This window comes from Schistosoma haematobium, chromosome 1, assembly GCF_000699445.3.
Source record: "Schistosoma haematobium chromosome 1, whole genome shotgun sequence".
Taxonomy (NCBI): Eukaryota; Metazoa; Platyhelminthes; class Trematoda; order Strigeidida; family Schistosomatidae; genus Schistosoma; species Schistosoma haematobium.
The window spans coordinates 81,008,160-81,035,886 of NC_067196.1; the positions used below are offsets into that span (position 1 = coordinate 81,008,160).

At 36.3% G+C, this 27,727-nt stretch overlaps 1 protein-coding gene across 1 annotated transcript in view; it reads left to right on the forward strand.

Moving 5' to 3' along the window:
- Positions 1 to 1,688: 1,688 nt before the first annotated feature.
- USP8_1 (Ubiquitin carboxyl-terminal hydrolase 8) overlaps positions 1,689 to 27,727 on the forward strand; it is a 55,991-nt gene continuing 29,952 nt past the window's right edge. Inside the window, exons 1-9 of the mRNA XM_051209819.1 lie at positions 1,689 to 1,773; positions 4,405 to 4,508; positions 5,906 to 6,328; positions 6,364 to 6,508; positions 6,547 to 6,721; positions 11,568 to 11,745; positions 13,009 to 13,156; positions 15,710 to 15,990; positions 24,378 to 24,445. Coding sequence (XP_051075281.1) covers positions 6,101 to 6,328; positions 6,364 to 6,508; positions 6,547 to 6,721; positions 11,568 to 11,745; positions 13,009 to 13,156; positions 15,710 to 15,990; positions 24,378 to 24,445 — 1,223 coding nt within the window. The 5' untranslated portion in view covers positions 1,689 to 1,773; positions 4,405 to 4,508; positions 5,906 to 6,100. The remainder of the gene's footprint in view (positions 1,774 to 4,404; positions 4,509 to 5,905; positions 6,329 to 6,363; positions 6,509 to 6,546; positions 6,722 to 11,567; positions 11,746 to 13,008; positions 13,157 to 15,709; positions 15,991 to 24,377; positions 24,446 to 27,727) is intronic.

The following is a 27,727-nucleotide window of genomic DNA, read 5'->3' on the forward strand; positions in this document are numbered from 1 at the left end:
GTGGCATGTATACTCCTAATGTCGAAGTTTGTGATACTGAGATAGTTTTCGCTGATGCACTGTATGCTGATGTCTGGGGCATGAGCTGCATTCCCATTGTGGGAAAACCATTCACTTAATAGGTCACATATGACGATTTGGTCTTTATACGTCACTCCGTCGTGCAGCAGGAAGTGAAAGTTGTGATCTGCGTTCTTTCTTATGCGTTTTGCTGGGAGACGATATAAGGTTTAGGCTTTGGATGCAGCAGTGAGCGCAGTACGTTCGTCTGCCTGTTTATGTTTGTAGTGTTGACTTTGTACTCCGTCACGTACAGAGTATATCTGGTGGAGGGTTTTGGTGTGGAAATATGTTTACCTTTTGGTCAGGCTAATCAAGTGTTCTTGATCTGAGTTGTGTTGAAGTCCTGTGGAATAGACACTGGGAGGGAATCTAGCGTAGATATTCGTCTAAGGCAAACTAACATCCCATATGTGGAAACGTGGAAACCCAACCGTTATAACATTAGACGAAGTAAAACCGAGCGTTATAACAGTATCAGACTACCTCTATTTGACTGGCTCATTTCATATCTAAAAAGTCGACATTTAAAGGTCAGGGTTAACTTTACTTTCTCTCAGGCTATGGAATGTCCTAGCGGGGCCCCCCGGGACTCAGTACTAGGACCTCTTCTCTTCATGATTTATATAAATGATCTTCCTCAACAGGTGACGTCAAACTTACTAATTTTTGCCGATGACGTGAAACTTTGGAGGGAGATACGCAACCAAGACGATATACTGGCACTTCAGGAGGATCTGACTCAACTTCAAACTTGGGCAGACGATAACGGACTTACCTTTAACACTTCAAAGCGTAAAGTAGTTCATCTGCGACATGTTGCAGACTACAGCTACAACTTGAGAAACTTCTTTCTAGAAGTGTATCGAGTCGAAAAGGATTTAGGAGCCCTGGTACCCTATGATTTGAAGTCTTATGCTAACTGTGACAAAAATGCCTTTCGAGCAAACCTTGCACTGGTAACATTGAAGCGCAATTTCGGCCAGTTTGATGGAAGAACTTTACAACTGATCTTCAGCAGTTTCATTTGTTTTCATTTAGAGTACGAAAACATAATATTTCCTCCCTCACTCCAAAAGGATAAGGACACTCTGGAGCGCATCCAACGGCGAGACACTAAATGAGTTCGGGGACTCAAATTCAAACCTTATGAAGAGCGCCTCCAATCACTTAACCTTTGCCCACTAGGGTATCGGTGCCTTGGAGGTGACCTTCTGACGGCTTACAGTATAATTAACACTTCTGAACATCCCCTTCAACACCAACTTAAGTTGAGCTCCAACACAAACCTAAGGGGTAACACCCAGAAACTAGAGACACAACATTGCAGAACGGACTATACAAACAACTTCTACTCCTCAAGAGTTGTCGAATTCTGGAATTCGCTGCCGGCTGAGCTAGTCAAAGCGACTTCCCAGGAGTCCTTTAAGAAGAAACTTGATCTATTCTTAAAGACTAAGGATAACACCTTTTTATGATTTACCAATTTCTTTTTTCCCCTCTATTGACGTTAATGTACCTAGGTTCCTGCCTGGAGGTATTAGTGATCCATTGCCCGTTAAGGGAAAGCTTCTTCTATTCTGTCCACGACCATTCGAACCATTTGGGATATTGAAAACTGAAAAACATGTTCGAAGCCTGACTGTATGCGTTGCTTTACATGGTCAAATGTGATTGTACTATATAATTTTCACATATCAGCTGATTCTCAAAGTTAGTTCAAATGAATTATTTCTATCACCAAAAGTTTTAACCAGACTATCACAATGTCAATATAACACAAACCAAAACAGTTTTGTGTTTAAAAGTGACTGGATTTCGTAAAAGATTTTTTAGAAATGGGTTTTTAAATATTCAGGTTGCGAACAACTTTTACGAAATACTCATAGGGAGGTTACTAAACCGTGGAGGTTTGGTGATATTCTTATCTTATTTGCAATCTCCATCTAAAGTAATAATATTTGGCGCCCATCTGAATAAGTTTAGAGCCAAAAGGTTTTTGCATTGAATAGATGTGTTGAGTCAAAAGATATGTATTAATTTGAGTTTGTTTTGGTTCAGTGAGTGATAGTATATTTATACTTCCAGTCGGTAACTCAGGCCTGGACTCGAGTCCATTGCGATTAGCTACTGCTGCCATCGTTGTATATAAAAACATCTCTCCTTTTGGAGCACTCATCTGAACTCTGACTATGCTCCTGGTTTGCACCAATTTAATTTCGCGTCCAAGTGGTTAAAAATTTCATCTTTATAAACGGATTAATGTAAGCGTATTGGTTTCATCTTCTGTTGCAACCAAATATCAAACCAAGCTAGGAGCAGTTCAGCTGGTCTGCTGCCCCAACAATACCAATATGACTAGCCTGTTCTGCGTCCCCAGAGATGAAGGATCCACCTAGCGAGGTGGGGGTCATCAAGGAACTTTAACGTCTGAAACTTCATGAATAATCTAGGCGAGCTATCTTACTCCCAAATCTTTTTAAGGAGGATGGGAAACTTTTGGTCAAGAAACTGGTTGGTTTATTTTGAAAGGTTTGAGAATTAAAGAGTGCTCCAACATTCAATTAACCGGTCATCATCCTTAATAAGAGCCTAGGTCATCTTTGCATTGATTGTCAGCTGATAGATCTGCTTCTGATCGCATCCAAATTGTTTCTTTCCGTCATATTTCACAGATTGTCCAGAACTCATGAAAGGCTGATTCACAATAAGCAGAATGACTTCCATTCTGGTCGTGGATGTATTGGTCATATCTTCACCTTCCCCCAAATGTTAGAGCATCTCCGTACTTGTTCCAGATCAATAATTGTTATATTTCTTGATATTAGGGCCTCCTTAGGTTCGTTTAATAGAATTTTACTCTGGGACTGTCTGTTGTAGAAGGCTGTCCCTAAGAATTTTACTAACATCTTAAGGGCTCTGTATATGAAACATTTCAGTCATAGTGGGGGGCATACAATCGCTCCCAACAGTGGGACTAGGTGAGGTTACCTAACCTCATAATTTCTGTTCAAAATTTCCATCGATGACTTACTGAAAACAGCCCTGAAGAAAGTAGGTTTTGGTGGTGGTATGGATCTGCTGCATGCAGAAAGAATTTCTGTTCTTCAGTATGCAGATGACAATGTTTCACTATGCTTTGGCACACAAGTATAGCAAACCGAACTTAGCCAGTTGACTATAAATATCCGTAGGCGTGGCATGTGCTTCTCAGATTTTAAATGCAAAGTACTCTTACAAGACTGACAAGGGCCTATGGCTACACTCACTGTTGATAGTGAGCAGTTAGAATTAGTCGAAAAGTTCGTGTGTTTGTGTAGTTGTGTAAGTGTTGGTCGTGGCGCGATTGATGAGATGGATCTAAATATAGTGAAAAACAGAGAGGGTTATGCCAATGTGACCCATCTTTGGCGCCTTCATGATGTTAGTTCGACCGTAAAAGGTCAAGTTTACTACTCGTTGATGAAATCAGTTTAGCTCTATGCTTGTGAGACCCGATCTCTCTAAGTCGAGGTTGCTAGAAGACTCTCTATGTTTGATCATCGTTATCACTGAATGTTTATTGACATCAAGTGGTAGCAGTTTGTTAGTAATATATAGATTCGGCATCGTGTGTTGTGACAGCAACGATAGTTCAGTTGGTGTCACTATCTTGAAACATCGACTTCGACGGTTTGGACATGACCTACGAATGTCGTGTTAATGGATTCCACATCGTGAATTATTCATCGGTCATGCTCGAAGGTGCAGGCTTTTTCGCTGAAGCCTGAGGGACATCCGTCATCTAAGATTGCGAACCATGAGTGACTGTTGGATTATCCACCATTTGGCATATGTTAAATATTAAACTTGATATCATGTCGTATTTCTCACTGGTCGGTTTTGTTTGTATCTTTTGGTTTTCTTGGTTCTAGATTCTCACTATTTTGGGAATAATTGTTTTCACGTCGAATTTTCCATTCTCTACGTCTTCATTCAGTGTAGATCTTATACTGAATCACATTTGTATTGTCCTTCCGTTTGTAGATTGGTATTTAATCCACCAAGTAAAACTTAGTGTAATTTGATCTTAACGTGCAGTGTCATGAACTAAACTGTTGGCTTTTATATCAGTGTAAACGATACCATTTAGTTATTCAAGACTGTGATTGTATCAATGATCACTTTGTTTGAATTTGGGCATTTAAACCGTGAATTAATAGTCCTCACATTGATAGTATTTTCAAAAGTCTAAATTTATTTAGTGACTTTTACTTTTCAAAGGTTTATCCCCTTCAAACGTCGTATGTCGAAATAATTTTAATGAGAAACTACTCGTTTACCTTTTTGCACACTACTGCATAGGTTTTGGAACAATCATTTTGATCACATAATATAAGCAATGGAATTTCGACAACAGTTTTCCAGAAAGTAGTTTATATTTATACAATTGGTGTAAATATTAGCAGGTAAGTTAGTCATTAGGTCATTATTTTTAAAATAAAATTGTTATGTGCGTTAGACAACTCTTAGTATATAAAAACATGAGCATTTTATCACCTAGGAATAATGAAGTTTTCATATTAGCTTTCTAACAACTATTTTACATTGTATGCGTTTACTTATTCTACACTCAAGTGTATTCTAGACGAGTTGGTATAATTTTATAAGTGACTCGGAAATTCCTGTTTCTCATAGCTTCATTTTTCCGAGAATGTCGAGTCATGTTCCCCTAACTGAGTTCATATTTAAGATAATAATTTTGGATAGGTAACTGTTTCTTATACGTAATCGTTAAGTAAAGGCGTTTAGACCCGTTATTGTAATCGGTTTTGTAGTTCTAAATTTCCGTTGCATAAAAAGGACCTACACATACCGTTTAGCAAAAGCTGATTTTGTTCTGTGAATTAAAATAACTTATGTACTATTGACTAGATTCAAAAAATATCCCGTTTGAGTAAACTATTATTGTATTCTCATCAGCACTTGGTGGCTTTACGATTTAGCTTTTCCAAGGTGTATAATGATATGGAAATTTATCTATAAACTGTTAGTTCGTTAGTTTCTAGCATAATGTACTAAATACTTTCTGAACATACAAGTAGCATTGTACATGGACTAATTTTAATGATGTAACTAAATATGATTATTTAGAGATACAATCGTATCTATTCATAAAAAAAGGATTAGTGTGTATGTAGAGATAGGTCTTTAATCAATACATGTGGTGCATTTATTTATTATTTATTTTAACACATAGATATTGGTACAAGGAAGCACCGAATACATATGCGCCACACAAATCTCATTTGATTTCTGTGAGGGCTGTGATACTGCCCGGGTGCCCAAACCGAAGCAGGTGGTTTTCTTAGGAGGCCACTCCCCGAGCCTTCGACCTGAAGGTCTGACCCACAAGGCAGTGGAGCATCGTGAGGAGATGGAGTCCCATGGATGCCGGTGACCAACGATTGGTCCATACGCCATTTGTCCCCGCAGGATACTGGAGCCCATGTGCACCATTGATTTGGTTTGGGATCCGGTTAAAGCGCCGGACATTCGCTTTTCGTCCTCTCATTTTCGTAAACAACACCCCCGCCACGAGAAAGCAGTGAGTAGCACTTCCCTGGCAGAGGCTATATACGCGTGGCCATGTGAGAGCATTTCGAGAGGGAGAGCGAACTCTCCCTATTCTCGGCCATACCAGGGCATTTGAGGGCCTACTTGTGGTGCATTAGGTTGATTGTCACAAAATACCTATGCATCTTGTGTTTTTTGACCACTGAATACAAAGTTTATCCATTCTACCGTCTACTATTCATTACGATTGTCAGTAAGTCATGTTCCTGCTTTGTTTCTTTTCAAATAGCTAATCCAACACGACTTGTATTATCTTCGAACTCATATATATATTGTATAAAACTGTTTCATCGGCTTGTAGAGGAAGGGGTTGTACAGATTTTCACATTATTTTCGTTGGTTATTTCTTTATCCAGAACATCTCTTTCAGCAATTCGTTTGTCAGAGGATATTGTCTACAGTATAAATTAGTGTTACTTATGAAATGAACAAGAAACAACTATATCTAGCTCATTCTGTGGATGAGTTAAAAAAGCTTTCGAAAATAAATATCAAATCAACTGTACCTGCAGTCTTACAACGTGAAATGTCTTTATTGAAATGTCAGGCTAATGAAGTTTGGGAGCATGATGAAGAGCGTGCCTATGTATTATTTATGAAGTATTTTGAATATTATGACAAGTTGAAACGTTTAACAGGCAGTAAATGCTCAGTAAGTTGCCATTATTATTAAATTTTTATATAAAGGCATTGCTGAAAAATGAATTATTGTCCTCCATTGAACGTGCTGAAATCTTACGTGATAGTCTGAAAGCTAGATATGAGGATTTAAGTCGTCAGACTTCACCTGACGTAAAAAAGACTATTGAACCTCAACAAAATCACAAACCAGGTAATTTAAATATAAGATAATGTAGACTTCTTACTTAGATAAACCACAGGGTGTGATCAGTTCACCTTGGATACAGACAAATGAATTAGCAGGACTTATTAAAAAGCAACATAAGTTTTTGCTTATTGATGTTCGTTCGAAAATCGAGTTTGAACAATGTCAAATTGCATTTGATAATACCATCAACTTGCCCTATGATTTTATAAAACGCGGGTAAGTAACATATGCAAAATTCGAGAGGTTGTTTTTGCAACTATTCCTTTAAATTCAATTCGATACTACTTGTAGCTTCTGTTTGTATTCATAAACAAGTGTTTACCTGTCCCTTTAGAAATAGATATTTATGATGAAATATTCTTATTTTTTAAATATATTTCCCGTCACAATTCGGTTATTAGTCAAACAACAAAAATGCAGAAAACAATTGTTTTGTCTGATTTTCATGCACATTTTAGATTTTCTTTCCGAATTTTCTCATTTCATACTCCGTGTTAGGATTGTCGATCAATTAATGTAGCTCATTAGCTATGTAATGACATGCCTACTTAGACTAAGTTGTATTTCTCTTGGAAATACGCCGCATATGGATGTTCTTCGTCGCAAATTAATCTCTCGCCGTGATACTTAAAGGCCCTGGATTCAACTCCTGGTGGGGTGGTGGGTGAGTACTTTTTAGAAGTTCTATACTTGGATGGAACATCTATCTAGTGCAACCGTGTTTTCTAGAGTATCACAAACGCGACCAATTTGTGATGAGCACTACCTCAAAATTAAGCTAATCTCAACGAAACCCCTTCAGATAAGTAAGCTACCGAACTCCGTTTAAAAGGGCCCTTTAAATCTATTTTAAACCGTGTTCAAAAACCCGAATTCGGCTCTCTAATAATTGGATTCTTAGCTTATGTCTCACTGTGCAAGGTTATTGCCTACTGTATTTTTACACATTTTTCACTGTTTACCATCAATCTAAACGGAAAATATACTTATTCAGTATTTATTATCATTTGGATTGTTTTGGGGTTTGAATAAGAGAATAATACACGGAGTGCTGCAAATTTGAGCTATTAATCATTAGGTTAAGTGAATCGTCTAGATAAATTGCGTGGCAGTCGTGGCGTACACAAACATACTTAATGTGTCAGTTAGATATAGTGTTTGGGTAATCAAACGGGAATTGGTGAAGGGATTTTTAAATTCATAACTAAGTCAGTAGAAGTCAAATCCATAATTCTGAACCCTGCGTTTATCTTTAAATTACATCATTAAGTCGATTTTATAAACTAACAATTTAAATTTTTGTCTACTTATTGGTTGATGCTATGGACGTTGTTTCTACTTCAGAATACTTCTGGTTTCAGAGGTAATAACTTGTTAAAACCTTTAATAGCTGCTCTCAAATGAACTGAGTTACGTTTTACAGGCAAACTTATCCAGTGAATCGAAAGCATGTTGGTACTAAAGCGTACTCGGTTTTTAGCAAGCGAGTAATACTGAAGTTACGAGCAAGCGACTAGTTGAAAAACAACCCTAATGATGAAGCCTGTGGTGATAAATGACTGTGGTATTTGTTCACGTCCGTAGCTACTACCCATGTCGATAACCAATGTTGTTTGATATGGGAGTTAAGCACAGGTAAGCTGAAACATTGCATCGATTTATAAACTGATCTAAGCCATGTCCAAAGATGGAAGCTTCCTAAGTTCGCTTCATATAATACTTATAATTAATGTTGAACGATATAAATGGAAGTCAGTCACAGTTGCACGATTGTGTTCATTCACAAACTTCCTCTAGATTTCGAGCTCACTGTTATTCTGTCCCTTTCACTTCTCGATTTTATTAGTTCCTTTTCTGCTATATTTTTTGGTGTTTAACTTTTCATTTTTCTGTTCCTCTCATCCTGTTAACTTCTCTCACCACACTGATGTGAGGTGTTTCATCCCAGATCAATGTACATTTACGACCAAATCCTACGCTTAATATGGCTGACCATCACAATAAGTTCAAACATTTAAGTCATCATCAATCAGCCTATTAAAGTCGAAATCGGAATACATAGCATCTGTATTCGCTAGTACTGTATTATAGTAATCCATAAGTGTTAAGGGGATGAGATAAAACGCCACATCACGTTTTAATTCTGTGTGATTTTTGCTCTGTATTCCATCCATTTTTAATTCAGTATGATATTTATTGAATATAATGTTCTTTTTAGTATTGTAGCATGAAATTTGTTCAGTATATCATGCAGCATACGTGTTGCATTAATTCTCTATAAAATCCAGTTTTATATTTCATCTATTTCGGTTATGCATGATATCCATCAGCTAATAATCAAGTATCAGAAGAATCAATATATAAGTTAGTGTGTTTGGTTAAAGTAACTAGTGTTTTTGGAGGTTAAATAAAATCGTTATCTACCATGAGTCTAGTCTTACCTCTTTTTTTTACTGCAAACCTCATTCTTTTCCTGTTGCAAGTATCACCTCCCATTATTAAAGCAGTTCTTGCAGACCATCATTGCATTCTGTTTCCATTGTTGCTAATCGAAAAATGATTTTAGCATGGTTTACTAATTTTGTCGTCACTAATAACGTTCGGAAAATTATTTAGAGTATTCATTGATAGTGTAAATCTGTTGCAAAAATAATGGGCTTCAATATATGGATGATATTATCTTAGTGCTAGATAATGAAATCTCAATTAATCGGTTGGTGGAGAGTCCACTCTCCCTTTCGAAACGCTGTCATATGACCACGCGTATATAGCTACTCTCAGAGAAGTCCTACTCCCTGTCTTATAGCGGCGAGTGTGTTGTTTACGAAATTGAAAGGACTAAAAGTGAAAGTTCGGCACTTAAACCGGGTAAGTGTGTACGGAGTATCCACATAGGAGAGTTGAAAAACCCTGATTTCAAAGCACTGGTGCACATCGGCTCCCGGATCCTGAAGGAACAAATGGCTTTTGAACCTATTGTTGGCCACCGGCTATCATGGGACCTCATCTCCTAACGTTTCTGTACTGCCTTGTGGATCAAACCTCCAGGTCAAAGGCCTGGGGAGTTGGCCCCTAAGAAAACCATCTGCCTCTGTTTGGGTTCCCGTGCTTTATCTGAGCTCACACGCAAATCAAATGATTTGTGTGGCTCATATATATTTTGGTTCCTCCGTATACCATTGTTTATGTCTTTAAATGAATAAATCAATGAGTTGGCAATTAGTATTTGTAAGTATGAAATATATTTTGCTACTTTTGAACTACGAGTTATTTTTGTAAAACTGACAAGTTTTTACCTGGACTCACCCTTTGCGACAATACTTTGGAAATATTCGAGGTGTGTATATATCGACAGTTATGTAAGTGCTGGTAATGGCTTGGCAGAAATTTCAATCAGGCAGCTTATGTCATTCCTCTTTAACTTTCCCATCGATAACGTCTTGCAAGTAGCTGTTATGGAAATAGGTGGTGATGTGGATGTGCAGAAAGAATATGGCGCAGTTGTGATATTAGTCTGGTTGCCAATAAGAGCAGTTTTTCCCCGTGCTTGTGAAATATAACTTCTGTGAATTGAAGGTGTTAAACGACTGTGTTCACTCATCGTTGTCTCCGAAGGACTACTGACATCTAGTAGTAATACTATGTTAGTAATGTTGAGGTTCGGCAATTTGTGTCTAGGTGTAGTAACTGATTCAATCAGTGTCACTATTTTGAAATACCGGTTTGGTTATGTTGGACACGCTTTACTAGTTTCATCTCAGCGAACTCTATAATGTGCATTATTTACCGACTCTAAGAGGAGATAGAAAAAGAGGAGTGGTGGTCAGCTTATGATATGGCACTATTGTATGCAAGCTTTATAGGACTAGCATTCATCGTGGTTGGGGTCCTAGAAACACTGCAGCATAGTAGCTCAAGAATTTATCATGGATGGCTAAGAATGGAATCCAGTGACAATCCTGCTGTAGTTTTCTTTTAAATTCTTCACAAAGGTGATAAGAACTGTCAGCGAAGGAATTCTTTCTTGATTGCATTTTAAATGAACCGTATATCTTATTAAATGCTCTTCTTGTTCATTTATTTATTGTACTACCCTTCCTTGTTTTATTTCTTCATCTCATAAATGTGCCGTATTTTCTTGGGTGCCCCAGTGTACCATTAAATATGCCATAAATAACTCAGTGTCTTGAAACGGCATTTGACATAGTTGAGACCAGAAGTCAGTGACAATCGTGCTACTGTTTTCTTCATAAAAAGTAATATACACTTTTTGACCAAATGAAATCTATTTCAATTATTTTCTTGGTTAAACTTTATTTTTAATGAACACTGCCCTTGTTTATTAAATTTATAATTATTCCTTTGACTTCTTCTGGAGATTCCCAATTAGCTTCAAATGGCATGCATTTTAACACTCTTTTCCACCATGCCTTAATGTTTTATATAAACCAATAAACAAATTACTATTGATTTCTTGGTGTATGATCGAAATAACATAATTACAAGACAACAAGTTTTTTTCGTAAATTTAAACAACTTTGGTACCATTATGCTTTCCAAGCTAACTAGTCCAATTGCGGAGTTCTCGTTGTCGATCTGGACAACAACTATCGGGGCCCATTTCATGTAGAAGTGAACTTTTCATTTATTCCCCATGTTTTATATCAGTTTTGTTTTGATGATTTTGTTTATAATTGGTTTCCTTCGTAGGTTTTTTGTGTATTCGTCCTTGGATTCATGTTTATTGTCTTTTTCAGTTGATCTCTGACTCTGCAGTTAATTGACTTCTTGCGTGTGTTTGAATGGATTAATCCTACTTTAATGTATTTATTGATTACCAGTCGATCTTATTGCCATACTTTTAGAAACTCTGATATTCTCCAGGCTTCCTCAATACGTAATTTCGAAATTTCTTCAATCGAGTTTATGTTCATGGTTGTCTGTATGCACTGATATTTATGACAACATATCATATCGCTTCACTGCTAATCTATGTACATGTATGTATATTTTGTCAGTTGCTTAAGTTGTTCATAGTTATTTTTTTCTCTTCAAACTTTAGGACTACAGTAATTGATATCTCTGATTATTTACAAAAGAATGATTTCTTTAAAAAACTTTGGGATAGTCGGTCCAAATTCGATGATATAATACTATTGGATGAGAATGGATTCGATTCAGACCAATCAGTTTTAAGTAAAGACCATCCTTTGCAAATCCTTAAGGATGCTATGTTAAAGGTACGGTAAAATCTTGTTTCAATCTGATTATATACTATAAAAAGGTATTTGTGGCAGTTTTGTTTCCTACTATAAATAATTCACACTGAAGCTAGCCATTTAAACTCTTCAACTGCGATATTTATGAGCGATAAAGTTTATGTTTATTTCGGATGTTTACTGAGTTTATTAATGAAAGTCTCGTAAGTTTTATATAGATCATTTATACTGAAATTATATGTCGCATATAACTCATTTTTTATGTTTAAAATATGTTGCTTGCTTGGAACAATTAATTCTACAATATGTGGATATTTATTTGTCACAGTGGACCGCATATTCAGTACAATACTTTTTAATCCAAGCTTAGTTAAATAGGTGTATTTCCAAAAAAAGTGGTTTTCACCATAACTGTAGGAATGTTGCACTGTGTATCGTTAACCCTACACAAAATCGATTTAAAGACCCTCAAATATCATAATTGTTGAGCTAGTATTTAGCCACTGTGTTGGAATTCAGTAATTTACCCTTTTCAACATCAGCGATTTGATCCGACCATACTGTAATGTAATTGCTAGTTATCAACTTTACTTCTAGTATAAGTGACCTTGTTGGTTATGCCTTTCCATCGAAAAAAATGACAGTATTCATCTCAGTGATTTCGATAGAATAGATTACGGATAGATAAATTTCAATAAATTTCAAACTGGAGTACTTAAACTCACTTCTAATCAGATTGGCCAGGATTTTAAACCCTAACTAATCTTGTCATAGATGTTTAAAGAAATCCAAGATCGATCTTTAGTTTATGCACTTAAGTGGATACTGTAATAAAGCTTAAAGCGTTTTACTACTTTTTTAGCTTTATAAGTATCAGGATTATTGATGAAAGTCTAAAGGCTAGTTTCCAAGTCAGTTTCACGACTGCTCGATGGTAATACTTAACATTTATGATACTCTTATCCGACATCTCTTGAGATTCAGTCAGTCAGTCAGTAACAACGTAGAACTTCGTACGTAAGTACACCAGTTCGAGTTGCCATACCACATTAACACAGTGATGCAGTTTTCGTCTTTGCAGACGATTTCGATCCATGTCATTCAAGGTCTCTAACCATCGGTTGCTATCATCTCGCGGATCCCAACCAGGTAGTCGACACCTACCAACATGGCTCAGTCCACTCCTGAGATTAGAAAGTATCGATTTTAAGTATGTTCATTGCGATTATATTTATTACGCTTCTTGATATTATTCTGCGTGTTTTATTTTCCGTTTGATTCCAGTGGGATGCAGAGCAAATTTTAACTGCTGAACCTAGAATACTTTCTAAAGGAATGAAAGATTTTCTGATGCGTTATCCTCCACTTCTCATTCAAAAAACTATGTCATCTAATCAAAAAGACTCCAGACAAATAAACTCTCAATTAGAAGGTAACCGTTGGAAATTCATTATTTTTGTTATGTTTTCCTTCATCTGAATTTATCGAGAATTTCATTGTTGGGGAGACCCAGAATATTCCTCGAAAAAAGCTCAAAGAGGCCCTGAAAACATTGGACAGCACTTTATCCAATCAGCATCGAGTAGGATTTTCTCAGAAACATCTAGATAGTGAAGAGTCACGTGTGACACTTCTGATTGGACGATTACCTATCCTACTACTAAGTTCAGTAGGGTTCTGGAACTTTCCATAAACCCAAGACCATCTGAAATGATATAAATACCCTCAATTTTCTGTATATAAGTAATCTTAGAGTAAAGCGTTCTTTCCGTATTTCGCTCCTTTTCTCTAGTGTTCAAGTTGTTGTGTAGAGTTAGCCTGGGGGCATTTGAAAGGCTTAGGAAACGGAATCAAGCGTTCAATCAGATTTATCATTCACCGTCAAAATTTCGCCTATTTTCCATACTCTATGTTTTTGGATCACTGAGAACTTATAATGGACAAGTATCTCATACTAAATTTATCTACTGTATAAATATATATTAAGATTAAATACAAGGTTAGGGTAACTAATAAGTTTACTAAATTGAATTCCCTGTTTATAGGTACATATAAATGCTCTTTAATGAGACTAAAATTTATGACACCGTTAAATAACTTAGTTGTCACCAATAAGAATGAACGATGGTCGTAAAATATCGCTATCCAAGTTGGAAATGAAAACTATGGAGTCCCCAACTCAGCGATCTTAGGGTTAGTCACTCCCTAAGAGGTTTGATTGTTCTGGGTTCGGTCCCTGTCAGAGTCGTAAATGCGTCTTACTGAGGATTTCGGTACTTGAACGAAGTAAATATATGCCATTCCGTCGTTTTCAGTGGTTTGCCAGCTAAATTCAGTTCATAATTTAAACTAGAAGTTATATTTTGTGAATCCCACGCTTCGCAATGTATTGTGCCATGGAATATGGTAGCTGGAGCTACAAAACAAATTTTGAAATAGTCCCAACTCAACAGAAGTTTACAACCTCAATAACCGATGTGTCACCTTCATTTAATAGGTTAGGTCAAGGGTTAGGACTGCTCACCCTATGAATTCAACATATGAAGATAATTATTCGAAAACATTCATGACCGAGTAAATACGAATTACATACATCTACTTTCAGTGGTTTCACGTATGATAATAAAGCGCGAACTGTTATGCAGTATTCTCATACTTTAAGAAGTAGGAAGTCATCTTGCATGCGATGCTGGCGATCCAAGCTGATTTTACTGAAATCAGGTTTTGTGAACTGAGTAATGGAAGCTTATAGACTTCTAACTGGTTGGCTGTATCCATGTTAAGGTTTTGTCAACCAGAAAGACATTAGGGTTAGGGTGATTCATAAGTGAAGTGATAAGTCCATCTAACTACGTGGTTTCCTATCATTATGAGTTATTAGGGTAAACAATCCTGGAACTAGCATTTTGGATTACAAGAGTTAGAAAAGTAGTGTAATTACTTAAGGTTTTCCACTAAAATTGTTGAGAAGACAGTTTTTGTCGGCACTTTTATTGAATAGGCAAATATTGTCTAAGAAATCCAAATCGTTTACCGATTCTCCAGATAAGTATTCGGTTTCTCATATTTCAGATGGAGTATATCGAAAGATAAATATAGTTGATAAGTGGTATGTCTCAGGCACTTTTCATCATACTAAATTCAGATGATGCTTCTTTTTTTAGGTTTGACCTGTATGAATATTTTGTAATGGATAATTTTCGGTAAGGTGGTCTGTCGATCAATAGAGTCGAGTGATACCTTCAAGTCAAGGAATAAAATAGACTAATCCTTGACGGTCTGATAATAGACGTGTTTTGAATATTTTAAATTAACTGCTTAATTGTGATGTTTTCATTGTAAATTCTTGGAAAGCCCTGGCTATCATTTTAAAATATAAAACTTAAATATTTGTCCTCATTTTTAATTGGTAAGCTTGTCTTTTTCTGCTGGTGGGCGGCCTATGCTCCTCCACGAGGGGTAGCAGGCGTAAGTAAGTAGGTTGTCTTTATAAAATTGAATCATTATCTTCTTTTGTTCTGCTATCTTTTATTTCTGTTGTTCGTTTAGTTATTTTAATCATTAATTATGTGATCGTGTAATCATTGGTAAAATAATTAGATTTTCCACTTGCGAATATTTTACATAGTAAATTATTTTCGAGGAATTTCCTGAGTGTTTTGTAACCATCATAAAGATCCATCTGATCTACAGGTTTAAACATTCATATCACAGCAATTAATGATGTAGCTTTCTATTGATCATGCCTAGGAACCGAACTCTACCTACTATGTACGATACTGTTGCGTAATTGTTTTTTTGATTACATATTCACCTATTAAGAGGTTTCAATCACAACTAAGTAATAATTACTTTCAGTAGCTATTTGGGTACCAATTAGCATAAAATGGACATAGATTTATGTTTAATTAATAACAGTTAGATAATGAAAGTCGTGTACGATTAAATAACGTAATGTTATTTTTCATTTAATTTTTTTTGAAAGCTCCTAAATTTCAATATCCAGACTTGAATATCCGTGAAGAACAATTACCTACTGTTAATTTGGCTGATTTATTAGCTTCTCAAAGTAAAGATCCTACATTATCCTTTAAAACTATTCAAAATGGACGTACTGGGATAAATAATGGAACTAATTCTGTGTTTAAACGTCCACTAGCACCCAAACCATCCACATTCAACAATCGTGTACAGTATACTCCTAAAATGATGTCCAGCCAGTCTCCAGAAATATCCCTTAACAACATCAGACAAACTAACTCTCCAGTAAGTATTTTACAGTGTATAATTCAGATTAATTATAATAAATCTGTTTGAATTAGATGTCAATTGATAGAAATTCGTTACTAGGTATGTCGCAATGACTGTAAAACAATTAAGATGTTGTCACTAAAGTAAGTGGCTCAGTGAAGGCAGTTCTCTGTATTTGATGTTTTTTAGTCTCATGTGAGATGCTATAGGTATTATTCTCATTATCCCTGAACCACTAAACCAAATAAAAAGTCCTGAAAGAATTCATACTTATCAATAGAGATTACATGTTTGTTGACGTCTGTAGTCATAAAATACTCCCTACTGACCTTTATGAAATGTTCGACATATAATGACCGCCAAATCAGATTATCTAACTACATTCGACTACTTATTGGGTAAAGTTAAGCCACTACTCAGAAAATAAACTATACAACGAATGGTATAATCTGATTCTTTATGGGATCATTCACTTCTTGGTGATAAAATACCTTAATTCATGCATTAAATAAATGTTATGAATCTGAAAGCAGGCATATTATTTGTTAGTATTCTGTGGTAAACTTGTTAATGAATAACAGCAAACATGGTGTTGGAGATATAATTTCAATCGAATATAATATAATGTAAATTAACTTTGAGATCTGTCCTTTGATTAAACATCTATCTCAACTAACTGTTCGGATAAAACTATCTTAAGTTAAATTTAAAGCTTTAGGCGCTGGATAATAAAAATGTAAAAAAGTAGAGTTACTAAATGACTCGGTTAGAACCACTTCTAATTACATGACCAAAAACCTAAGATAAAATATCCAGTCGGTTTTAATCAACACACTCGAAAAGTGACTGTGGTTATTGATGAAGAACACAAAATAATGAATTCAAGATAATAATTCACTAGCTTTTCTTTATTTTACTGGTTGAGATCATGAGTCAATTGAAGCTAGACCACCATGGAAAACTTGGAAGCACTGGACGGCCGTTTCGTCCTATTGCGAGACTCCTCAGCAGTGCGCATCCACGACCTCGCCTCGTGAGATTCGAACTCAGGACCTACCAGTCTCGCGCGCGAGCGCTTAACCTTTATTTGTTTGTCGGTTTCCACCTTACTGTTTGGATATCAGCGTGAATGGTAGGCAATTTTTCCTGTTCTTCCTTCGTGTGCTATCCTTCTTATGTTCCTGAAGCTTTTGACAAGTTACAAAAAGTAGTCAGTAAAATTCAAAAGATAATTTCCCATTCGGGACTTCGAGATTTTGCTGTAGTGTGTTCATTAAAGCAGCTGTTTTCTCAGGTTTGATGGTTTCCGAATATTGTAGATAGACGTTTGGATTTATGTTTTCTATACAATTAGCACCTAACTATTTTGAAACTATTCGTTCAAAATTGAATGAATTTCATTAATATAAACTTTTAAGAATTATTTGCTCCCTTGCATCTGTCCATGATCAGCTGTTCTAGTGTTTCAATATCAAACATGCTCTTTTCCATAAGTAATATATTGGCGTAGAACAGAAAATTAATGCGCTTTAATACGATTTTTGCAAACTGCATTACCGCCAAATACTTTGTACGGTTACAGAAAGTTTTCGAAGCGTTACAGTTGCCAGAACAAGCACAAATATCGTATTTTAAAGTCTCCTGACAGTTGGTGTCCATACAGTTGTACACACAGTTGAGGCTTTTGTTTAATAACTTATCACACTGTTCACTCTGCTATACTCTGAACCTTGAATAATTTATTACCCTTACTTATTCATTCTACACTTTACCAAGTCTTCCTATTGTTTTCTTTCTATTTAATTAAAGTGTACCAGCTTAAGTGGATACAATTCTTTTGCAGATCCTACTTTGTCTTACCAGGTTATGATAATTGGGAATAAAATTAAAAGCAAAATTGTTTATTTTAGTCATACAGTTTATACTCAAAATAGAATATTAAATTTCCGAAACATCAATCTAAACTCGATAAAATAGTGGATAAAGCATTCAGTGTTTGAAGCAAAATGTACTAGTTTCTAGTTGTAGTGTGAAAATCAGCACTGGGATACAGGTACACTCAACTGAGTCCCATAAGGGGACTAAATACGCGTTCTGGATTCCATTGTTTGATTCACTTCACTGTATACGTTGGAAAACGAAGATACTTAAATTTCATGGTCAAAAAATGGATTGGTTATAGGGAACCAGTTGTATATTATTCAGTTTTTGTCTTACTTTTTTATGTCAGATAGATGATTATCAGTGTCTAGACTGAACGTCTACGGTGAAAATACCTAGAGAAAAGATATTCGAATTTCTTTATGTGTAATAAGGTGGTGTTATAATGATAATAGTAACACTGTATGTTTGATTACAATGAAGAATTCTCAGCACAAAATGTACACCATCACAATAAACTCCCTTTCATATTCATTTAACTTATGAATATTTGACAAATATATCCTCAATTATTTTTTTTATCTTCAAACGTTTCCTATTAATATTCAACATAAAATATCTGACCAATGAGTTTCATTTTGACTGCCTCCCATTTCTTCAGAGAACAGACGAGAAAGAAAGTATGTCATCCACTGTTGTGGCAGTTTTGCAATATTCTTATAGTGGTTAAGAATTTTAACCAGGTCTCTGAATCTTTATAATTAACCAGTCGTATTTAAGAATCTCGCTTCCCCTATCCTAGTTTAAGCATTTTACTCAATACTACCATTCTACTGAAACTCGACTACTCAGATATGTACTCTATATCGAATCAAAATAATAATTAATCTAAGGAATATCATTAAATAGTATATTAGACCAATTAATTAACTCTTATTTAACGTTGGTTGAATTAAAAACAATTATTTTTGCTACTCACTGTTACTAATACAAAACCAAATTATCGAGATGATAAATGTTTAAGGTTGTTTTGTAAGGAAACACGCGAAACTGTATAAAACACCAACTACTGAAAAATAAGTGTAGTTCATACGGATATTCGTCAATATTTGGACGCCGAATATGTAGAAAACGTTATTTGTGAAAATCATATTTGAAAAAATCTCAGCGATTAAATTTTTAATAATTATAACGTTTCTTTGAGCAAACTTGTCTGAACTTCTTCAAGGCATTAGTCAAATTTTCAAATTGTTTAAGTTTACAATTGCTGGGATTAATTCAAATATAATTTTCACTGATAATTGGACGAACTTACTGATTTTATGTTTACATGGAACAAATCTCTTTACAGACTCCAGGAGATTTAGTTATTTCAGTAACAGTATCCAGACATGTCCACAATTTTTCTGTATAGTTGTAGCTAGATAAATGCATTATGAAATCGTTTTTTATTATTATTATTATTATTATTATTATTTCACTACGTCAGTAACGGAATGAGTCAGTTTGGTTACAAAATCAATCATTCATATTGATTGCGTCTTGAGACAGTTATATTTATCGTCATAAAAATATGTTAATCTTTAAATTAAAAGCTTGTTTCGCTATTAAGATGTGCTACTTATGTGTCATTTTTTTATTTATTCGAACACATAAACATTGGTACTAGAGGGCACCGATACATATGCGCCACACTATAAAAATGAAGTTGTGAAAGGATAAAAATTTTAAAATGTATATAGTGAAAAAAAACAATGTACAGAAATTAGTGTTAGTTAAATGATAATAATCCTAGTCACAATGATAATAATGAGAGAACCAACTCAGTTAGGAATAATACAAACAGAAAAATTCTTTTTATTCAAAGAAGCTTTTCTCACTTCTATGAAGAAAACAAAGGAATTTCATCAACTTCTATTTTGAGCCGCGTCCGATCACGTCTCAAGCCAAGCGAGCACTATCGATAAGACTCCATCTAGGAGGTCGTGAAGAACCAACAGAAGTCAGTCCAATTCGGACTTCTTTCATACCACGACGCGTAATGCTGACTAGTGTTGGGATGCTTGGAAGAAAGATAGGGGCTGCCAAACCAAAACGTGAAATCAGTGCTTGAAGTAACTAACTTCTGATCTGAGCCATGTTGGTTAATGCAGACTGGTTGGGGTCCGCGTGACTATCGTAACCAATGGTTGGAGACTAGGTGACATGGCTCAGAATCCATCACAATAGCTTCGGTGTATACACTCTCTGTCTACTACTATGAAATTAAAATCGCTTCATATCTTTCTTTCTACGAATTAGTTCTTTCTTCCCGTACTATGTCCTCATACACAATCTTTCTTTAATATATATATATATATATATATATATATATATATATGAATTTGGTGTTCATCTTGTTATGCTAACAAGGTATGGCAACTAGGATCGATGCACATATGTGCCTGGTCCTACTTTGTAGCTGACTGACTGACAATGACCACCTCTCCACTTTCTCCAACCAGTTCCCGAGTCGCCAAATAATACACGATGTTGAATCCACTGGCACGACAATCGTAGGTCATGTCCGAACAATCGAAGTCGATATTTCAGGATAGTGACACCAACTGAATTATCGTTGCTGTGTCACAATACACGATGCCGAACCTGTGCATTACTAACAAACTGTTGCCACTTGATGTCAGTAATACTTGGGAGACGACGAGTCGTCCAACATCCTCAACTCAGACAGATCAGGTCTCACAAGCATAGAGCACAACTGATTTCATCAGCAGATAGTAAACTCAACCTTTTACAGCTAATTCGACATCATGAATGCGTTGAAGATGGTCTAGATTGGAATAACTCGCTCTGTCTTTCACTATATTTGGATCCATCTCACCACTCACGCCACGACCAACACTTACACAACCACTCAAACACACGAACTGTTCGACTAATTCTAACTGCTCACTATCAACAGTGAGTGTAGCCATAGGCTCTTGTCAGTCTTATAAGAGTACTGTGCATTTACAAGCTGAGAAACACATGCCATGCCTAAGGACATTTATAATCAACTGTCTATGTTCGATTTGTTTAGCTTGTGTGTAAACGTACAGTAAACAAATATCACTCGCATACTCAAGGTCGAGAGGTTTTTCTCCAGGTAACAGATCCATACCACCATCACCTATATCCATCAGAACTGTTTCCAGTACGTCATCGATGGCAAAGGGGAAGAGAAATGGTGGGGTTAGGCAACACCACCTAACCACATTGCTCGAAAGGAACAGTGGATAGAGGTGGTCGTATGCCCTCATTCCGTTTGAGGCGTCTGTGTATAGGGCTATGCCAATTCGTCAGTAAACTTCTCAGGCACACTCTTCTTCAAAAGACAGTCCCAGAAAACAATCCTGTTCAACCTAATCGACGGCGGTTCTGATTTCAAGAAATGCTAGGATTGTTGGATTTTAATAAGTATGACGGCGTTCTAACATTTAGCATAGGATCATAATACGATCAGTACATCCTCGACCAGAATGACAACCAGCCTCCCTAGCGAGTTAATCTTTCTCGAGTTTTGAACAATCTTCGAAGTATGATGGAATCCAATAGTATGGATACAATCGGAAGTAGACTTATCCCCAGACAGTTGTTGCAGAAACGACATAAAACCCTTTTTATCGATAGGAACAACTATCAAAACATTCCACGATGTTGGGAAACTCTCTAATTGCCACATCTTTGTAAACGACGCAGTCATTTTCTTAAACAGCAAGTGGGTCGGAAATAAGTCATCTGGACCTGGTGATTTGTGGCATTTCAGGATTTGGAGCTCGTTGTGGACTTTCGCCCCGTTCGGTGGATCAATCGACACCGAATATGAAGGACAGGATAGTCTGTTTGATTTTACCGGATTAAAGACTTGTTGAACTGATCCTTGCAAAACTTTACGGTGCGTTAGTTGTCAACCTTAAACTTATCTCGGTTTGATATATAATTGCAACACACGCTGCAACCAATTTGCTGACATCGATCCACTTAGGAAAATGAATTTGTTAACCACTGAAACGTAAGGTAAGATTAACGCGAACAAGAGCATGATCAGAGTCCAGATAGAAGCGGCGGTAGTCTACACAACCACGTCAGAAGTAGCTGATCACGGTATGATCAATCTGAGTCCAGGTCTGAGATGCAGAGGGAAGACGCCAAGTAGCAATGACTGTGCCGATAGTCAGTGCTAGCCAGAAATAGGTTGTAGTCTTCGTAAAGTTGCTGTAGACGGTCACCATTGTCTGATCTTCGACCAACAAGTCCCTATTAGTCGTCTAAACGACTCTGTCCTGTGCCTAGATGCCCGACCTGAGAATTCAAGTCTCTTTGGCTAATACTGCAATATCTGTCGAACGCAATTTTCATAGAAGAATAATTAACTGGTGGTAAAAATCATTGATCGCATCGGGGCTTCAATCTATCGGAATGTAGGAGATGAAGAAACACCATTTCTCACACCGACTTCGCAGTTTGATGTAGCTTTCTAATCTAACAGCACATAACCGACTGTTAGTAGGTATCTGACCGATCAGCGCTTCCTCATCTCTAGCGCTTAGTGCGAAATTTAACTTCAGCAAAACCAAACGAGTATGCCACTTGGTCCCCGGATAAACGCACATGAAACAGGTTTTCTGAAGCGACAGATGGAGAGCGAATTGGTAGTACTTCAATATGGGTTTCAGATAGATAACAGACATGGGTGTTGAGACTTTCTAAAGACGTTGTCAACCCTATCTGTTGTCTGATCTGTATTTGTGTGCGAACGTTGAAGAAAGCCAGTTTGAATGTTATACATAATTTCTGAATTCGTAGTCGGTGGTAGCATTCAACTTTCCACCAGTCAGCGACTTGAGATTACTTGGATAGGACAGGGTTTCCACTATAGAGGAGCTACTGTGTAAGTTGAAAAATAAAAAAATACACAAAAAAGAATGAGAGTAGATATGTGACAGTATGAATGAAATGAATACACAGAATAGTCAGTCAGTCAGTCAGTAACAACGCAGAACTTCGTACGTACGTACATCAGTTCGAGTTGCCACACCACATTAGCATAGAGATGCAGTGATCGATTCAAATCCCGTAGTAGTAGAGGTAATAAGAGTATAAGCAGTAATCGGGAAGATTAGTGTTTGGAGATGTTACTTAAAGAGTATAATACAGTGAAATAAATTTGAGAGGAGAAAAAAAGAGACAAGGAGGAATAAGGAGATCAAAATTTGGGAGAACACAAAGAGTAGATGCACCTGCGCCATTGCAAACGATTTTGAGCCATGTCATTCAGGGTCTCTAACCATCGGTTGCTATCATCTCGCGGTCCCCAACCAGGTAGTCTACACCTACCGACATGACTCAGTTCACTTGTCAGTGACTTCATGGACTTGTGCCATGTTTTGGTCTGGCCGCCCCTAGCTTTCTTCCAACCTACTCCTATACCACTGAACATAGCACGTCGAGGCAGTCGGTGGTTGGGCATGCGTAACACATGTCCAAGCCATCTCAACTGATGAAGTTTCACTACGTCATCAATGGATTTTCCATCCTTACCTAGTACCCGTTTCCTAACAACTGCATTACTTACTCGATGGTCCCACGATATACGAGCAATATTTCGAAGACACCTTTGATCAAATACTAGTAACCTACGAATATCCTCTACTCTTACCGGCCATGTTTCACTGCCATAAAGTAGGACGGAACGAACTGTTGAGCAGTAAACACTTCCTTTTGTTGATAGACGGATATCTCGCCTACGCCATAAATGACACAAGTTGACAAAAGCTAGTCGAGCCTATACACAGAATAAGAACGAAAGAGAGTAAATAAGTGATGTAGTATAAAAGAAATGAAACCTAATGTTATCCAATGATCGTAAATGTGGTTTTTTGGAATGCTAATTGAAGCAAGAATAGTTTTTCCAGCAGTAATCGTCATTTGATTTGTGTGAGGGCTAGGATACTGTCCAGGCCTCCAAATTGAAGCAGTCCCATAGCAGCGGGTGACCAACAATATGTTCATACACCAATTGTTCCCTCAAGATCCTGTATCTCATGTGTACCATTGGTTTGGAATCAGGGTTTTCCAACTCGTACATAGATCCTTCATATCCACTAACCCGATTAAAGCGCCGGACATTCGCTTTTCGTCCTCTCAATTTCGTAAACAACACACCCGCCGTGAGAAGGCAGTGACTAGGACTTCCTTGTCAGTGGTTGTATATGCGTGGCCATGTGAGAGCATTTCGAGAGGGAGAGCGGACTCTCCCCACCCTCGGCCATACCAGGGCATTTGGGGGTGATGTCATTTACCGACCACAATACGATTTTTTCAAACCCAAACTTCACAATCATGCATCATAATAATTGTAAACTATTTTCAGCTTGTTAATCATGTTGTATGTCTTTTTCGGTCTAGTTTTTGTCTGTAATAATTACAATACTCTCCGGAGTTGTTCTAAATGTTTCTTTTTTTAACTGCTGTTTTTTTAGGTTGGTCACCGATTAGATGTTGTATCATCAGGTTTATCGAATTTATCGATGGGAAATTCTGATTCGTAGTAAGAAAATTTGTTTAGATTCTTTAAATCATATTTTTTCCCCTGTTAAGAAAATATTAAGAATTTTCTTTTGTTATAATAGAATTTTGTTAACTTATGGAATTAACTACTTATAATAGAATTTCACATAACCTTACTCTGAATTCAAACAAAATGGCGGTTCGATGGTTTAGTTGATCGACGCTTGGCATATAGGTTTGAACCGTGTTTCACTTTGATATAAGCTTTCGTTTATTATCACCGATGCATACAAAATATTCAGTTTGGATTCAAGTACACGAAAATGTACTTGGTTACAGAATTCCATTACTGTTTTGACCGTCCCTACGGTAAAAAGATTGAACCTTCCTAACTATACTCTTAGTTTTTAAACAGTTTCATTGATGTTGATTCGTTACAAGCAGGTGATGTGACTTTATGTCCGACTTTTTATCACGTGATTTATCCACCAGTCGTATTACGACTCATACAATCTTCTCATCGTACTAAACCAATGACATTCGACCGGTATGAGCAGCCTAGCGTCCTTATTGGTCCTATGTTCGCCTAGCCCGTCCACTTGAGTCCAGAACACCAATACCAGCTTCCACTATGCAAATCGAATAATTTATTTCAGACATACTGGGTTAATACACCAACCAAACAAACCACAACCTACTATAAAATAGGAAATAAAATTTGTACACAATAAAGCCAAAAAGTGGCTGTGAACGTGGGAGACAGTAATCAATAAACTGAGTATAACTTAAGAACAGTAAATCGTACAATAATAATCTATAGATCAAAACGAAGCTTATAATAAGATCAATATAAATACACATAATCTAATTATTGAATAGTTATACTATAAAAATATATAGATCATATTAGTCCATTAATATGCCCCCGAAGTTACACGTGATTTAATCTTCGCTAGGATATAACAGGTGATACATAATGTATGTCAAACAAATTTAGGCATTAACTAATCTTACTTGTTATCTTTGAACGTCTAATATAAATGATTGTTATTTCCACATTAAAATCGTTTGCTCATATTTGTTAGTCTTTATATTATCAATGTAATACTATAATAATAAATGTAAAAATAAAAAAGCGATAACAAATTGTATTATTTATGAATTATAATGAATTAATAACTGTGATGGCCTAGCCTAATCAAATAGATAAATGTGGTATGTTTAAATCAAATTGACTTATTAAATTCATTCCTATACTCTAATGTCACTCACATTTTTTTCTTAGTTTATCTAATTACGCTTGCATATTTTCTCAAATTTCAGTGTTTCATTTCTATGGTGTTAATAATAATAATAATAATAACTATTATTATTATTACTATTATTACTATTACTATTATTATTATTACTATTTTTACTTAATATCTGTCGTTAACAGAATCTTTTTATTTATTGGCATACCCAAAGTTTTATTATAGTCTGCTTTCATTATTTAATATTTTGTAATTTGTATCGATAATAGTTTATTGGATGGAGATTATCTATTTTGTCTGATTGATAAGTACGATTACTGTTTTGTTAAATAATTAATTCTATGATATCTAAGTGTTAGATCGTAGTAACTACTTGTTATCTACCATTCTGTGCATTATATCACTTTGTTGTCAACACAATTTATTTGTATGTAGTTATGTAATATTCATAGAAAGTTTTGTTGACTGTGAATTGATTAGTAGTGTTAGTACAGTAGTATTGACTATTATTTAAGAATATGTTCGATACAATCTGTGGAACTGTAATTTTATTCAAATTTATTAGACATTAAATGAGCTAGGAGCTAGATTTTCTTATTCGTTATTTACTTTATTTTATTTTAACACATAGATATTGGTAAAAGGAGGCACCAAATACATATGCGCCACACAAATCTCATTTGATATGTGTGAGGGCTGTGATACTGCCCGGGTGCCCAAACCGAAGCAGGTGGTTTTCTTAGACGGCCACACCCGGAGCCTTCGACCTGAAGGTCTGATCCACAAGGCAGTGGAGCATCGTGAGGAGATGCAGTCCCATGGTAGCCGGTGACCAACGATTGGTTCATACTCCATTTGTTCCCGCAGGATACTGGAGCCCATGTGCACTATTAGTTTGGAATCAGGGTTTTCCAACTTCCCTAGGTGGAATCTCCGTGTCCATCAACCCGTTTAAATCGCCGGACATTCGCTTTTTATCCTCTCAATTTCGTAAACAACACCCTCGCCACGAAAAGGCAGTGAGTAGGATTTCCCTGGCAGAGGCTATATACGCGTGGCCATGTGAGAGCATTTCGAGAGGGAGAGCGAACTCTCCCTACTCTCGGCCGTACCAGGGCATTTGGGGGCTCACATATTTAGCATTTATTATGTGACTGTTTTTGGAAACTTCCATTTAACTATGATTTACATTGGTGATAAGCTTAAAGCTTCATGGTTTAAACTATTTAACATGTTTATTCACTGATCTAGGCATTTGAATTCTTGATCGTTTGCTAAATTTTAATTAAGATATTAGTATCGTTAACTACTTCATAAAAAGTGTTGTTGATAGCTTCATTTGTGATTTCGCATGAAATCACTGATCCGAAAGGCACGGGGTTGGTTGCTGTAGAAGTAAATTTGGAAATAAGTGGCGGGCAAACCAAAACATGCCATTGTTGTGTCTTGTGAACTGCAGATTAGATGGAAGCGTATTACCGACCGGACCAAAGACGCGTAAAACACGTAAGAACGACCGAGAGTACCGACTGGCCCTGCTTCCCTGTCTAGCCCAGCCAGTTGAGTCCAGAACACAAGTCTCAGCCTCTGATATATAAATCATTATACTTCAAACATACTGAGTTTATATACCAATCAAACCGACCACAACGTACCAATAAAATAGAAAATAACATTTGTACAATAATTAGCCAAAAGTGGCTGTGAATTAGGGAGGTAGCGATTAACAACCAGGGAATAGTTCATGAATGGTAAATCGTATAATAATAGTTCATAGGTCAAAATAAAGCTCATAATAAGAGGGGCATGAATATGAACAGTTTAGTTACATAACAATTATACGATAAAAATATGCTCATAATATTGGTCCATAAATGGATCCCCAAAATTACCATTCATTATTCCTATCGGGATAAAACAGCCATCAGTCCATGAAGTCATTGACTATTGATTTGTGTCATGTAGGTAAGTATATACTTACCTGGTTGGGGTCCGCGCGGTTCTTGTAACCAATGTTTGGAGACGTTAAACAACTTGTTTCAGAATTGGTCGCAATAATGCAGATGATT